The sequence below is a fragment of the Protopterus annectens genome, chromosome 15.part0 (assembly GCF_019279795.1).
Source record: "Protopterus annectens isolate FY-2018-M chromosome 15.part0, PAN1.0, whole genome shotgun sequence".
NCBI classification, from domain to species: Eukaryota; Metazoa; Chordata; order Ceratodontiformes; family Protopteridae; genus Protopterus; species Protopterus annectens.
The window spans coordinates 230905662-230920344 of record NC_056749.1 but is presented as its reverse complement, the minus strand read 5'-3'; the positions used below and the strand labels follow the sequence as shown (position 1 = coordinate 230920344).

Genomic DNA, 14683 nt, shown 5'->3' with positions numbered 1-14683 from the left:
GTAATTTAGGGTAAAACTTTAAGATCAAAATGACAACTGAAACTGACAAATAGAACATTTCAAAAATGTTCAGTTAGAGGTACAGCTAGCAGTGCAGTCATAGTGCTGTACTGGTGGTACAGAGGGATAAAGCCCTCACTATGGCCCAGGTGACCTCAGTTTTATTAATGGTTTGGGTACTTGGCAGTAGTGCCAGGGGAAGATAGATGTGCTGTTCTGGGTGGAGGCCATGACAGAGCAGGATGCATATGGCCACAGTCTCTTGGAGGAAGGGTGATAGTAAATATTGCTGTTACAAACTTAGAAAGTTGATAGAATAATAGATTTTGGATTAGCATTAATTTTCTGAAGGATATAAAATCTGAACTCAAATGTCTGTCATTGTTTTGTCTAACTTCAGTCTTTAATGATTTGCCACTAATTTGTCAGAAAACTACAACTTTATGAAAAACAGACCAAAAATATGAAGCAAAAGTCTAGACATTCTGCGAAAATCAGTACAGTTGTATGCATTTCTACTGTTGCCACTACTTCTCTTTGCTTACTCTTAACTGAACTTACAAAGCCTTGTTTCTGGGAACTATTTTATTCATAAAGAATTACCCTTTTCTATAGTTAGCTCTTTCCTTATGTATCAGCTCAAATGCATACATTTCTGCATATGCTAAAATGTCTGGTCTATTATTCAGATACTTTACAATTTTCCTAAGTAAATCAGCAATTAACAAGTTAACATTCAGAGTTGTAACTTGAAAAGTTCCATTTGTGATCCTTGTTAAGAACAGTCTCTGTTATTGCCATAATTTTGTTATAGTTCTGTAAAATTATTGTTTATGATAACACTCTACTGTGTACTCCAAGTTCGTGTAATTTGTTTATTAAACTTTTTATGATACATCAATCCTCTCTCTCTCTCTGTGATAGTTCTATTAAAAGTTATGGAAAATAACATAAAATACAGTTAGAAAGTTACATGCTTATTTGCAGGTCTCCAACAGAGTGTGTGTGTGTGTGTGTGTGTGTGTGTGTGTAAGGGGGTGGGTAAGGGCATGCCTCTAGAATATTCTGAAGTTAGGATTATCTGTACATTGCAAGTAATATAATTTCTACCAAAACAGTACCATATGTTAGTTAAGAGGATAGAACAGAGAAGATAGTAGGTGACAGATGTCACAAGATAGAAGTTGATAGGTGTCACGATGACTGGACAGCATTATGGATACCTTTATTCCAGCCTGAAAATGGACAGACATATTCCCAAGAAGCGGCTTCACATCCTGAAGCAGTAGCTGGCACATGGAAGCCTCTCCCATCTCTCGAGCCACATCTACTTCCAGTTCTGACTTGGATCATGACAACAAGTGCTTGTACACTCCATTGCTTGGCCACATATTCTTCATTTGGACACTAACCATGGAAGTCGAGAGGGATGGACTCTTCAGTGACTCACATATACAAACCTCACAGCATACACAGATCAATCTATTCTGTTATATCAGTATGAGGCAAATCACCTGCTGTGTTAGACACACAAGTATGAATCGGATGCCTTTCAGTCAGTATGAAAGATCATCTCTGGAATGAATGAGCTGGAATTTATAGACTACGTTTGGTAAAGGAATTTGTCTGCTATACTGACATGAGCTCTAATGATCAAGAGGGGTATTTATAACATAATTCCCTGAAAACTCTTTAGACAGAGCACTGTGCCTTGTTAACTGCTGTACTTACATCTAAAATGATTCCAAAAACATTGTGGAGATTAGAAAAATGAAAACCTGTGGATTCCATTACAGGAAAACAGGATGGAAGCTTTTTCATGTGTTTATTTCTATTATTTCACTGTTGTGGAAAACAGCATTAGAGCTAATAAAATGATAATTTGTCAGGATCCATTTGGCCTGAGAAGTCAAAAAAGTTCTTATTACAATAATTGTGCCATAAAATTAAAAGTGAACGGCATTACAGTACCTACCTAATTACTCTCCCAAATAAGGAAACATGTAGGCCATACCACTCAACTGTCCAGATTTTCACAGAATACTCAGGTTTTTGACTAATATTTTTGGTCTGTTCCTCATAAAATTTGTGGTTTTCTGGAAAATCATTGAAGGTTGAAATCATTAAATAATGGCAGGCATTTGAGTTTCAGACTTATCCTTCAGAAAATACATAATAATGCAAAACCTGTTATTTTAACTTTATAAGAGCAATATTTAAAACCTGTCCCTATTTTTGGGCCTTTGATCCCCCATTATTTTTGGCTTTTCGAGATTTCCTGCATGGAGAGGGTGAGAGGTATTTTATAGGCAGGTGATGACCTGCTGTGCCACAAGCCTCTTATAGTACATAACTTTTGCTATACACTTTTCAAAGCTGTTATGGTCGGGTCTCACAGTCTACCACACAAGACAGCCTTAATGTAACAGTTTTGGGTGATTCCACATGTTTAAATGCTGTAATACAATTTGTATTGCCACACAGCAAATGTATGGCAGTGTGAAATGTGTAATCACGTTTTAAAGTTGTTGGTAAGGGTGTAGCTAGGATATTTGGGATGGGGAGGCAGTACCTTTGGATTCATGGCTTAGTTAGATAACTATCTAACAGTAGTTCTTAACAAAAAATTACTCTAATTCCAATGAAGTCTCATGTACTTAACTGACTTTTTTAGACCATGTAGTGCACACAAATCTATCCTCCTTGGTTCAATATTGTAGATGTAACATTTTTCATGAGAAAAACTGTGTGCAGGCATCAAACACCAGCAACACAGCTCAGCAGTGCTCATGATTCATGTTGCTATGTATTTTGATAACTCTAAATGGCTGAATTTACATGAAAAAATATCAGTGATTGTTTAACACTTTGGTCCATTACAATGTGTGATGATAGTAATATCACGAACAAAGAGAAACTTTTTGATGGCATGGTTATGAATGAAATCTGAGGCAAAGTCTGTCATTCAGTCCATCTTGAGGAGCTCCAAAGATTAGAACATTTGCTATATAATATGCTTGAGAGCTCACCTTGCTTTTGTTCTGTGTAATGTAGATCTTAACTCAGGTGGAACGGTATCTCAGGTGGAACGGTATCTCAAACGATGTGAAGAAACTATCAAAAGTTTATCTGGAGTGACGATTAGAACTCTACAGACCAGCTCAGTAGAGAACAGAAAAGACAATACTACAGTAGTATTGTACATTAATAAGAGAGACTGTATATATATATCCTTTGGGAAGATACACAAATAAAAAGTGGGGTGCAGGCTCTATATAATCACATATCCCATAAAGCAATACATCCGCCAAATCACTGGAAAATTATAGCAGGATGACTGAATGAGAGGCAAGCTATGATTTGCGGGTAACAATTGGGCATATTCCTGTTTCTGATCATAATATCAACATGGGTTACTAATTAGAGAAATCTGCTTATATTTTGTGAGAATGCATAAATGCCAAATTTTTTTTCCTAGAGTTCCATCTTGACAGGTGAATTTTCCTTCTTGTTGAAAATAAACTGATATGTGCATTCTGTATATTGCATGTAACAAAAATAAGTTGTTAAAATAAAGTCATAGTCAGGTAGTCAGGTATATGAGTCACACTATCTGCTTTATTCTCATTCCATCATTCATAGGTAGGTACTAGGCTATCGGCCCAAGGGCCTACGTAAGCCTAGCCAGCAAGGTACCATAGCTTAAGCCGCCCAAGAAAGTTATTTTCCTGTGCCACTGCCCAGCAGAGACACAGAAGTGATCCCCGGGGTGTATTTCCTATTTCCCATCCGCTCATCAAGATTTTTCTTGAAGAGTGCTAATGAAGAACTTTGCTTGACATAGATGGGTAGCTTGTTCCCGAGTATAGGAAGTCTCTGGGACAGGAATCTATCCCTCCAGCATGTCTTGTTTATTGTGGTGACAAGGTTTAGGTCCCTAGAGCGTGTAACTCAGAGGGATTGGGATTTCTTTAGGTGTAGCATGTCCAACAGCTCTGGGTTTGACATAGCTTTATATGTTGAGCAGAGATCACCTTCGGAGTAGGCGATATACTACGGAGTAAAGCTGGAGTTTTTTGAGGTGGTCAGTGTAGGGCATTTGTTTGAGGCCAGTAATCTTCTTTGTGAGGTACTTCTGTGGCCTTTCCAGCTGCTGCAGATGTCTTGTGAGGTGCATTCCAAAAGGGGCATTGTACTCTATAATGGGTCTAATGAGTGATGAGTAGAGGGGAAAAATGACCTCTTTTTTTCCTGGATGAGCACCCTTTTATGATGAGGTGTGCCATGTAGAAGGACTTCCTGACTACTGTGGTGATATGGCCTTCAAAGGAGAGACTACTGTCCACCTGGGTCCCAAGGTCTCTTATCACGCATTCGGTGTTAAGTAGTCTGCTGCCTATGTGGTAGTTCATGGGTACAGAGTTTTTACCAAAGGGGATGACACTGCACTTTTTGGCATTGAGCTTGAAGCCATGGCTCTGACACCAGGCATCTGTTGCAGTGAGGCCCTTCTGTAGGATGTCCACGTCATTTGAGGACTTGACTATAGCTCCTAGTTTGCAGTCATCTGTGAACTTCGTCAGCCAGAGACCTTCTGTGTTAGCCTGTACTTCAGAGAAGTAGATACTAAACAGGAGAGGTCCCAGGACGGAACCCTGTGGCACTCCACTTGTCACTGCCTTGAGGTCAGATTTGGAGTCTGAAACTTTTACAGTGTGGGTTCTGTCAGTGAGCCATTTGGCAACCCATCTTGTGATGTAGGTATTTATACCTAGTTTAGTAAGTTTAGCTATAATTCCAGAATGGAGGATGGTGTCGAAAGCTTTGGCGAGGTCAAGATAGGCTGTGTGAACCACTTCACCCTCATCCACGGCTTTGGTGACTGCCTCAAAGAAGTCAATCAGGTTCAGGAGGCATGATCTGCCTTTCACAAACCCGAACTGGGTGGAATCCAGAGTTTGGAGGTTACCAATGTCTTTGTTTATGAGTTCCATGATGATACGTTCCATGGCCTTGCAGACCAGGCTAATCAGGCTAATAGGGCGATAGTTCCCGGGATCAGTGGTGGTGGCTACCCCTTTGTGGAGTGGGATAACTGTTGCTGTGCACCATTCAGTGGGGACAAAGCCTGATGCGAGGCTATTATTGAACATGGTGCTTAAGTGGGGAGCCAGTTCGTTCTGAAATTCATGTAAAACGCAGCCTGGGATGTTGTCCGGTCCCATGGATGCTGTGTTTTTGGCTTTAACATCTTCACATCATCCTTGGCATTGTAACATCTTCTTCCACAACTAAAGCTCTTTCAAAGTCTTCTTATTCAAAACTTGTTTTACATGCTCAGATCTTTATGTCTTGAAATATGGGTGATATTTCTTTATTAAGCCATGGCTCACCTCTGATAAATTCATGTTAGTCTAAAGAAACCAAGAAAACTAACCACAGTAAAATGGAAGAAATGTCCTAATACAGCCGAAACCTCTACAAGGAGCTTCAGAAATACCCCAGTCCAAAGCTGTTAGACTACTATCTTTCTATTTTGTTCATATCCAGACTGGTCAATTGTGTCAGCTCACTTGTACCTCTTCAAGTACTCATCCTTCAGACAACTCATCTGTTAGAACTTTCAGGACTAGGATATTGTACATAAAACTGACCAAATGTTCTTCCACAGAGCCATAGATAGATCAGTTAGCACCCTGGACAGTACCCAGACTGATGTACCTCTCACCCCCCAACCAAAGTGGACAAACATTTAAAAAGCAATTTCATTCTTGTGCAAGTTGAGGGCAAGAAAATAAGCCATACACACATAAATGAATGCCAATTGTAGTAATAAATCTGGTAGAACCCTGACAGGGGTCACTACATTACCTCAGCTGCTTTCTGTAAAAGTACACATGCAAAAGGCAGATGTGAGGTTACAGCCACTGTAGCAGTCTACATCCATATAACAATATAGTCACATAGCTCATTTTTTAAATTAATTTGGTTTTATAAAGACAGTTCCATAAAGTTTTATGCAACAACTGTTCAGTACCCTACTTTCTTCTTAAAGATAGAATGGATACTGGGTTTCTGTATAACTGTTTTACCATTTCAAAAGTCTTTCTTGGAGAAAGAGTACAATTAGAAATCACTCAGGGACAGTAATACTGACAGGCAGAAAGACTTTGCATCATCATTGTCAACCTCCTATTTTGTACTTATTGTATGGGCTCAGGTTGTCATGCCAGCTGTTGCCATCTCTTCTTATTCTGAGCCACTCTCCTGCCTTTTTCAACTGATCATGCCTAACTCTTACAAGTGTTCTCTTAAACAATCCATCTCTTTGCCGGATACCCTCATTTCCTCTTGCGTTCCTGCTGTCTGACCCCAAATCTTTTTCAAATTGTTGTCTTCTTTTCTTCATGTTCCCAAACCACTGTAATCTGTCCTCTTTGACTTTCTCTGTAATTGGAGCTACTCTGGCTTCTGCTTTGATGTCCTTCTTTTTTCGTCTGTCCTATAGTGTGCATCCCACCACCCAGGTACTTTATCGCTTTCACTTCTAGCTTCGTCAACTGCTCTGCCTTTACTACCCAGGTTTCATTATCATACAGTAGTACTGGTCGCACCACTCTTTTGTACACCTTTCTTTTCAGCTTCCTTGGCATTCTTCTGTCATACACTACATCTGACACACTGTGCCAGTTAGCTGACCTTTGACCTCCCCCATGTTATGTCAATTAGTCTTTCCCAGTCCCACACTCAACAAAAACATTCCATTAGACTGAGAGAGCACAACTACAGTCATGGAGTTAACCCCCCCCCCCAGCTAACAGCGACTTGATCCCAAAGTCTAATTATATGAACAAATCTACACTAAAATAAATAACATACTAACAATTCATTTCAATGAAACAACTGCTATAATCTCCCCAAGTAAAATTCTGTCAGTTGCCCCCATTTCAGTCCAGTATCCATATGCAACCGCTGACAATAACAGTGCAACTCAAACCCTGTGCCATCTGTCTGTAAGGTAAACCCCTTAACCATTATACCAAACTCTGACAAGTATCCTCTACCCACTGTCCAGGGAACCAGCTACATGAACACACATTGCAATCTGATCTTTTTTTTTCCCCCTAATGGCTTAACAGTACTCATTAGAAGGCACGAAGAGGAACGCAATGAAACCATCTGCCACAGCTTCTCTTAACCTATCCACTTCTTTCCGTTTAGTAAAGCTTCCTTACAGTATATTAAGTTAGAGTTTATATCTGAAATAATTTAATGGGTTCATTGGGAAGTACCATGCTAGCTACCCTTTTGGACCATGGTACACCTAGCCAGTTTTCCTTAATGAGAGAGTCAAAGGTTGTACCTTGTGTCTGTAAGATTAACACCTTAAGCAATATACTAACCTCCAGCATGTATTTCTGGCTTAGGAGTCTCCACTGACCCCTTATATGGTGAAACAATCAGAGAGATACCCATACACCACTTGTAGGCTCTCATGCCTTGCATGAGCCACAACAAAAAAATGGAGGATGCAAACGTGCATATATGACAACCACCCACAACGTGCAAAAAACACAATAGGGCCCTAAATTTGAATGCAACTTTCTCAAAAGGCTCTCTGGTCAAAAAATACAACCAATGATACCGAGGGGCAGCATAATTGCAAGCCATTCTACCCAACATATGGCTGCAGTTTCATATCGGAAACTATAGCTTACTAGCACCATAAGATGATGCTTCATACCTACATGTAGGCTGAAAAGAGAAGTGAATGTAGTACAGAAGATGCAGATGACTTAAACCAGAATGCCTTAAGTATGGGGGGGGGGGGCACATGATCATGCATAGCAAAGGAGTTAGTCTGAGTTTGCTCCATACCAGTGACACCAAAGGATGTTATTTAGTTAACATTAAATTGAGTATTGGTTGTGTTGGAGTTACAACAGTTCATCCTTGGCATCAAAACAAAGTGTTGATGGCAAAACTGTCAATTGGTGAAATTGTCAGTCATAAAAGAGTTAGACTAACATGACCAAGCTCCCTGGCAGGCAAAACAACACTAGGCTGTGATGCAGACACCCCTTTATGATCAGTAGACACGCCAACATGCAGGCCAAGTTCTCCAGTGCCCCCAGTCAAGCACAAAACATTTCAACAAGTCCCACAACTTCCAGAGGCCTCCACATCATCATACCAAATACCATGACTCTCCCGAAGCAAGAAAGGGAAAAAATGTATCCCTACGTAACTCTCTTGAATCACACTCCTGAGCTAATCCAAAGCCTGCCTGTAACACAATACCTACAGCCTCGTCATCTTGGGCATAGGTGCTGTTGGGGAAGACAAACTTCACAAATGTTTGTGCATGTGTGTACACATTGTACTTTTCACTTAACAGCAGAAGACAAATGCTGTTTTCTGAATGTAAAAATTGAAGACGTGCCCTGATTAAAGCATAATGTTTAAGGAAATCTTCACATAACTGCTTTGATTTATCCATCCTTGAAACATCATCTATTTTTGCATGAAGAAGCCAGCAGTGGGGAAGTTTCTAGCAAACTTTTACTTCCACTGACTATAAAACGTTATTACTGCAGAGTGTTGCATCTGTGGATGTCTAGTCCTAATGCCTGTACATCTCAGCTTATGACATCTTAGATTGTACTGATAACAGGCCTGAGCTTCAGATTTGCTTACCTGTAACAATTAAATATTCTTCAAAGTGGAGTCTTTCACTGTTCTGAACAGCAAAACATTAATATTTTAAAATGTACATGAAAAAAATTAATGGAATGTCTGTATCAGTGCTGTAAGTTCCTTAGCAAAATGATTGCAAGCACAAGTCTGTGTGGCTATCCTTTTTTAATTTTGACAGTTTATATTTCTTTAAAATATAAAACACAGGCATCTATATGATAGTTATAACCTTTATTTAAATGTTTGCAGGACTAGACTTACCATTTATGATGATGCCTCACCCCCTCCTCCCAGTCAGCCTACCTCCTGCATCTGTTGCCATGGCGATGAATCAGATGAACCACCTTAGTACCATTGCTAATATGGCTGCTGCTGCTCAGATGCACAGTCCTCTTTCAAGAGTAGGAGCGTCTGTAATCAAGGTAAGCAATATGCATAATTTAATAAAATATTTTTTATTAGAAAGGATCAAATACTGAGCATATTTTCCTGCAGATGCATAATTCAGTTCTGATTAGCATTACAACTGTATTTACCTGATGTAAAAGTCTTTTTAATTATTCTCTTGTTTGTATATTTGTAATTGCTATTTGTGCTACAACAAAAGCCCAGCAATGCAGAACTGGCATAGCTCTAAGCAGGAATTTAAAACCATTTAAATAGTAATAGTAAATCAAATCTAATGACTAATTTGAAGACTTATCCCAAAAGAAACAAATGAAGGTACTGACCAACTTTTTAAATTAAGAGATTTTAATGTTGCAACTCAGAGCAAGATGTGGCAGGTTCCAGGCATTTTTAATTGTAAATCTACATTTGTGGTATATATGGCAAAATGCTCCACTTGTTCTTCATTCTATATGGGAAAACCAATAGGCAACTTAAAAAAAGAATGTATGAACACTATTATGCCATCAAAAAGAAAAATGTAGATAATGCTCTTTACAAGCACACTTTAAACTGTGTGAGTAGCAATAACAGTGTTAAGTTTCTTTTTACAGTTATAGATCATGTTCCATTGGGCTTTAATGGAGACAGAGATGGGGAACTAGGTTTTAGAGAGTTTAAATGGCAGGTTTTATTTGATGCATGCAGGGCACCAGGGCTTAACAATGGTGTCAACTATAAAGCTGTGTTGAAAAGAAAAGCTTATTATAACAAATGTAAATATGTTTGTTAGAAATGTATGCTTATTTAAAATGCATTTTTATTTAAACACATTTTAAACAGTTTTACATTAAGTGTAAGTAAAATGAGATTTGATTGGTGTGATGTTTATTGACGATGGTATAAAAATGAGACAGTTTTTTAACACTTTGTTCTGATGAAGGCCTAATTCTTGGGCTGAAAGCGCTAAACCAGTGGATCAAAGTTCATTTTGTGTGATATAATGCTCCATCATCACTTGTGGTTTTCTTTTTAAGATCATGGTAATGTTCGGCCATAGAAGCATTGTTTGCCCAAGAGGAAATGAGGTCTACAGTCAGTTGCTGCTTGTTTGTTATGGTCTTTTTCTTAATCTCTAACTTCTGAATAGCCCACAAATTCTCTCTTTATTCATATCTGGGCTGTTACCTGTCCATGGTAACACTTCATTACTATGGACCTCAAGGAAAGTTGTCATTTGTCGACCTTTGTGACATGGGGCACCATCACACATGAAGATGAAGATGAAGATTTTATCCTAGAAAATCCTTTCTTCTTTGCCCAGTCACACAGCTGAGGGAGCAGACATTGCTGTAGTACGGTGCTGTACCGTTTCTTCTTCATGTTTCCTGAACAATGTAGAGCCTACCTGTTCTGAAAATGGTTATAAATTTTCCACACCATCACTTGAGTGGGGTGCTTGACACGCCGAACGATACTTTCGTCCCTCATCTGCTCTCCAGGTTGTCATCTGACATTTTATTTGCTGATCTGAACACTGTATTATCCTCTCATCACTGAAAACAATCCATTCCCAATCGTGTTCTGATCAGTTTGAAACTCTTTTGCCCAGTGCAGTCTTTTTGCCTTCACTTGGTTGGACAATTTCTATTTCTTCAGAGGACTTCAAGCTCAAAGCCCAGTGTCCAGAAGTCTCTGTCAAGCAGTTCTGGAACTCGCTGTAACACCCTGCTGTTCCAGCATCCCCTGCAGCTGTCTACTGGATGCCTTGTGATAATTACGGCATTCTCTGATCAGATATGAATCATCCCAAGGAGATGTGGACCTTCCGCGACCACATCTGCCAGAACATCTGGGCGACAACCCTTCACCGCTATTCAGTTTCTTCTGAATTTGGCTGACTAACTCCAACCTTCTTGCCAATTTCTGATCCAAGAACACCTTCTTTGAGCAGTATCTCAACTTTTGCATGCTTTCATGGCATTAGGTCAGCCAGTTTACCCACTTTTAAGATTATGGAGCCGTATCATTATGATGTCATTTCTTTTTAAGTAGGTAACTAACATGTAGTAATTTTGTGCTAAACAGCTTTTTCTTAAAGAATTAGCAAACTGAAATGATTTTGTGAATTTCCGAAAAAGCCAGACTGAAAATAACTAAGGAAACTAAGAAATTTCCATTATTTGTCAATATTTCTATTAATTTGGCCAACACAGTAACTGTGTTTTGTATGGCTATGTCTGCTTGCTTTCTATGTAGGTGGCTTTGAATGGGATTTGTTCAATGCCTCACCACATATGGGCTTCACCTCAATGTTTGATAGTAAAAGAGTGAGACTATACAGTCCTATGACATCTTTCATATAGAGGTCAACATCCAGCTTAAACAGATATATATATACCTGTCATACGTAAATGGTGTATACCATTTGACTAAATGGAGTCAGTGTACATAAGTCAGTTACTATATATTCTCAACATGCCCAGTGCTAACAGGCTGGTAACAGACAATGTAAGCACAAACTGCAAATCCATAAGTGAGATTCAGTTAGATATTATACGCCTAAAATGAGGTAATACATATGATGTTAACTGCAGAGGTAGGGTACTGAATGATTAGTAATGAATACGCATTCTGGACTTGATTTATGGGATTGTAATTTAAGAACGGTTTCTGACCAAGAAGATGTATGTTTGGGTACCACACAGAATAATTTAAACCAAGATGGACTTAACAGTCCTGTCATTGTTAAAAATTCTTGTGACTATTTTTTTTTACAATTTCTCTGATTCTACAATTGATAAGGTATTGCTGACTTTCTCAGTAAGGGTTTAACATTTGTACCTGCGAAAAGGGCAAACTTTGCAAACGCTTTAATGGACTTGAGACTCTACTTAAGGAAAGTGAATTTTAGAATTACGCTGGGGGACAACAATGACAGGCCTGATCATTTTTACATACCTAGCACCTTTAAACTTGCCTCTACACCCTGCACCACTGTGCCATCCTAGTTCAGCGTATGATTTGCATGAAATTCCTTTGAAAAGCACATTTGAAAGCATAACAACATGTATCACAGCACATAAATGTCACCACATTACACGATACTCTCTTTATTGATATTATGTGAGCATTCCTTAGAAAATACAAGGTGCCACCCTGCACATACTGAAATAACAGAAATAAAGATTACAAATATACTACATATTACAGTACTTTGGCGATGCTCTTTAATTGTGACATCAGATCACACACGAAGTGTAATATACAACGGCTTATACAGCCTACGCTATTAGTGATTTCTGCAGGAATAAAAGGATACTGATGCTGAGTAAATGTAGTTTTAGGTTTGTCTGTGACATCATTAGTGACATACTATAAATTAAGGAGTGCTGAATAGGTTTATGTAGGGAATACAAGCACCACGTGCCAAGACTAAAACTTATCACGCAAAGACAAACATGGACACATTTAAAGTATTACACAAGTATGGAGTTAGTAACTGGACCTTGATCATGGTCTACTAGTGGACCATCATGTGACTCATATAGTTGGATTGTGGGAACACTTACCTGAGTAATCAGAAAACATTTTAACAGGTGTATCTGTAGACATACACAGGGAGGCAGATATACAGTGCATTGAGCTTGCATTTCAAGCTGCATTTATAATTATATTATTTATATACCTAGGAAATCAACTATCCATACATAACTTGTATTTTTGCAGATAGTAAAAATTCATCTTATTCAGTTTTTGAAAGGTGCATGCTTCACTGCATGTTTCAGATAGCAGGCACAGAGTTAAAGAGCTAAGTCTGTGGTGTTTGAAATTTTTTTGTGGTTATTGCTACCAAACCCGGCTGTCAGATGACAGAATTTGGCTTGTGAGTGTATATGTACCATCTAATAACTGATGTGGGGTCTTTATTCCAGGAAATTGAGCACATGTTCCTCTCTGGGGTTACCACAGGGTTTTGGTCTTAACTGACTTGTTTACATTCACACAGTATACACCAGGATAGAGAAAAATTATACCCCTTGTTTATAGGATAAAGCCTTTGTAGCACCCTTAATATTGTGCTGTACTGTTATACTTCATAAGTGATAAAGGAGATGGACTGAAAGGTGACATATTCACATACGTAGTACAGCAGGGTAGTAATCAAATCGTTGATCGAATATGTTAACTGATCTTATAAAATACTTTAGTCAACAAGGGCATGAATACTGGAGTTTAGTGTCAGAAACTGCTGTATAATTTCAGAGAAGTGAGATGTTACTGAACAAGCTATGGATGAGGAAGATATCAAAACATTAACTTCAAAGGGTCACGGTGGATGAGTAAATCCATAGCTGTGACATAGTGTGACAGTCGGATGCATCGTAAGATAGATTTTTTTGGCATTGTGAGAGAGGCTTTGACTACAGTGCACTACAGTGAGGCTGCTGTTCTCGTCTTGGAGGTGCATTGGGTAAAGGTCATATGTGAGAATTAGGCAGTGCAGAAAAGAACACATTAGCATTTAAATGAAGGACCGACTAAGAGAACAAAGTTTATACTTTGTTGGATAGAAGAACTTGACTGGTTGCAGTAACAAACAGGGGCATCTGGAGTAGTGAAGAATGCAACATCTGGACACCATGCAACATTGTGATAACGGGCCTAAGGCATGCAACATTGTGATAATAACAGGCCTAAAGTATGCAACATTGTGAGGATAACACGCCTAAAGTATGCAACAATGTGATGATAACAGGCCTAAGCCATGCAACAATGTGATAACAGGCCTACGTCATGCAATAATGTGATGATAACAGGCCTAAGCCATGCAACCATGTGATGATAACAGGCCTAAGGCATGCAACAATGTGATAACAGGCCTAAGGCATGCAACAATGTGATGATAACAGGCCTAAGGCATGCAACAATGTGATGATAACAGGCCTAAGGCATGCAACAATGTGATGATAACAGGCCTAAGCCATGCAACAATGTGATGATAACAGGCCTAAGGCATGCAACAATGTGATGATAACAGGCCTAAGGCATGCAACAATGTGATGATAACAGGCCTAAATTATGCATGGTCATAGTATTACACTGCAATCTGGCAAGTATGTAGGACACACTACCAGTGAACGTAGTAAAGGAAGGAAGTAAGTGGGCTTCAATGAAGTGCTCTGTTAACCTGCAGAACCACTAAGACATGGGTGAGCAGGACAGTATATCTTGAGTCTGAATAGATGCATTTTAGAATTACTTTGGAGGGAAGTCTATCAAGAGAAGTTCACCCTTTGGTGATAAGAAAGAAATTTTATTGTCATGTTACTGTAGATTTGTTTTAGCCTTTAAAGGCAGGATTACTAGGGCAGTAACTTGATCACTCTGAGTTTTGTTAGCATGGGCCTACTGACATTTAGCTGAGATTCATGTCTGTATAAGTAGTTACTAGGCTTGCAGATGTTCTTCGTGTTACACTGCTGCAGTCATTACATTTGGGTTATCTGCTTGCAGTAGCCCTCAGTCGGCCTGATTAACAAAGTCTTGGGTCCTGCATCAGATGCTGTCCCTTCTTCCATGACGTCAGGGGTATAAA

General features: G+C 39.0%; 1 protein-coding gene across 3 annotated transcripts in view; it reads left to right on the top strand.

Moving 5' to 3' along the window:
* Window positions 1-14683, top strand: part of DACH2 (dachshund family transcription factor 2) — a 1303080-nt gene that overhangs the window by 1075502 nt on the left and 212895 nt on the right. For all 3 annotated transcript variants that reach the window (XM_044057751.1, XM_044057750.1, XM_044057749.1), the window contains one exon: window positions 8947-9119. In XM_044057751.1, the coding sequence (XP_043913686.1) occupies window positions 8947-9119 (173 nt within the window). The remainder of the gene's footprint in view (window positions 1-8946; window positions 9120-14683) is intronic.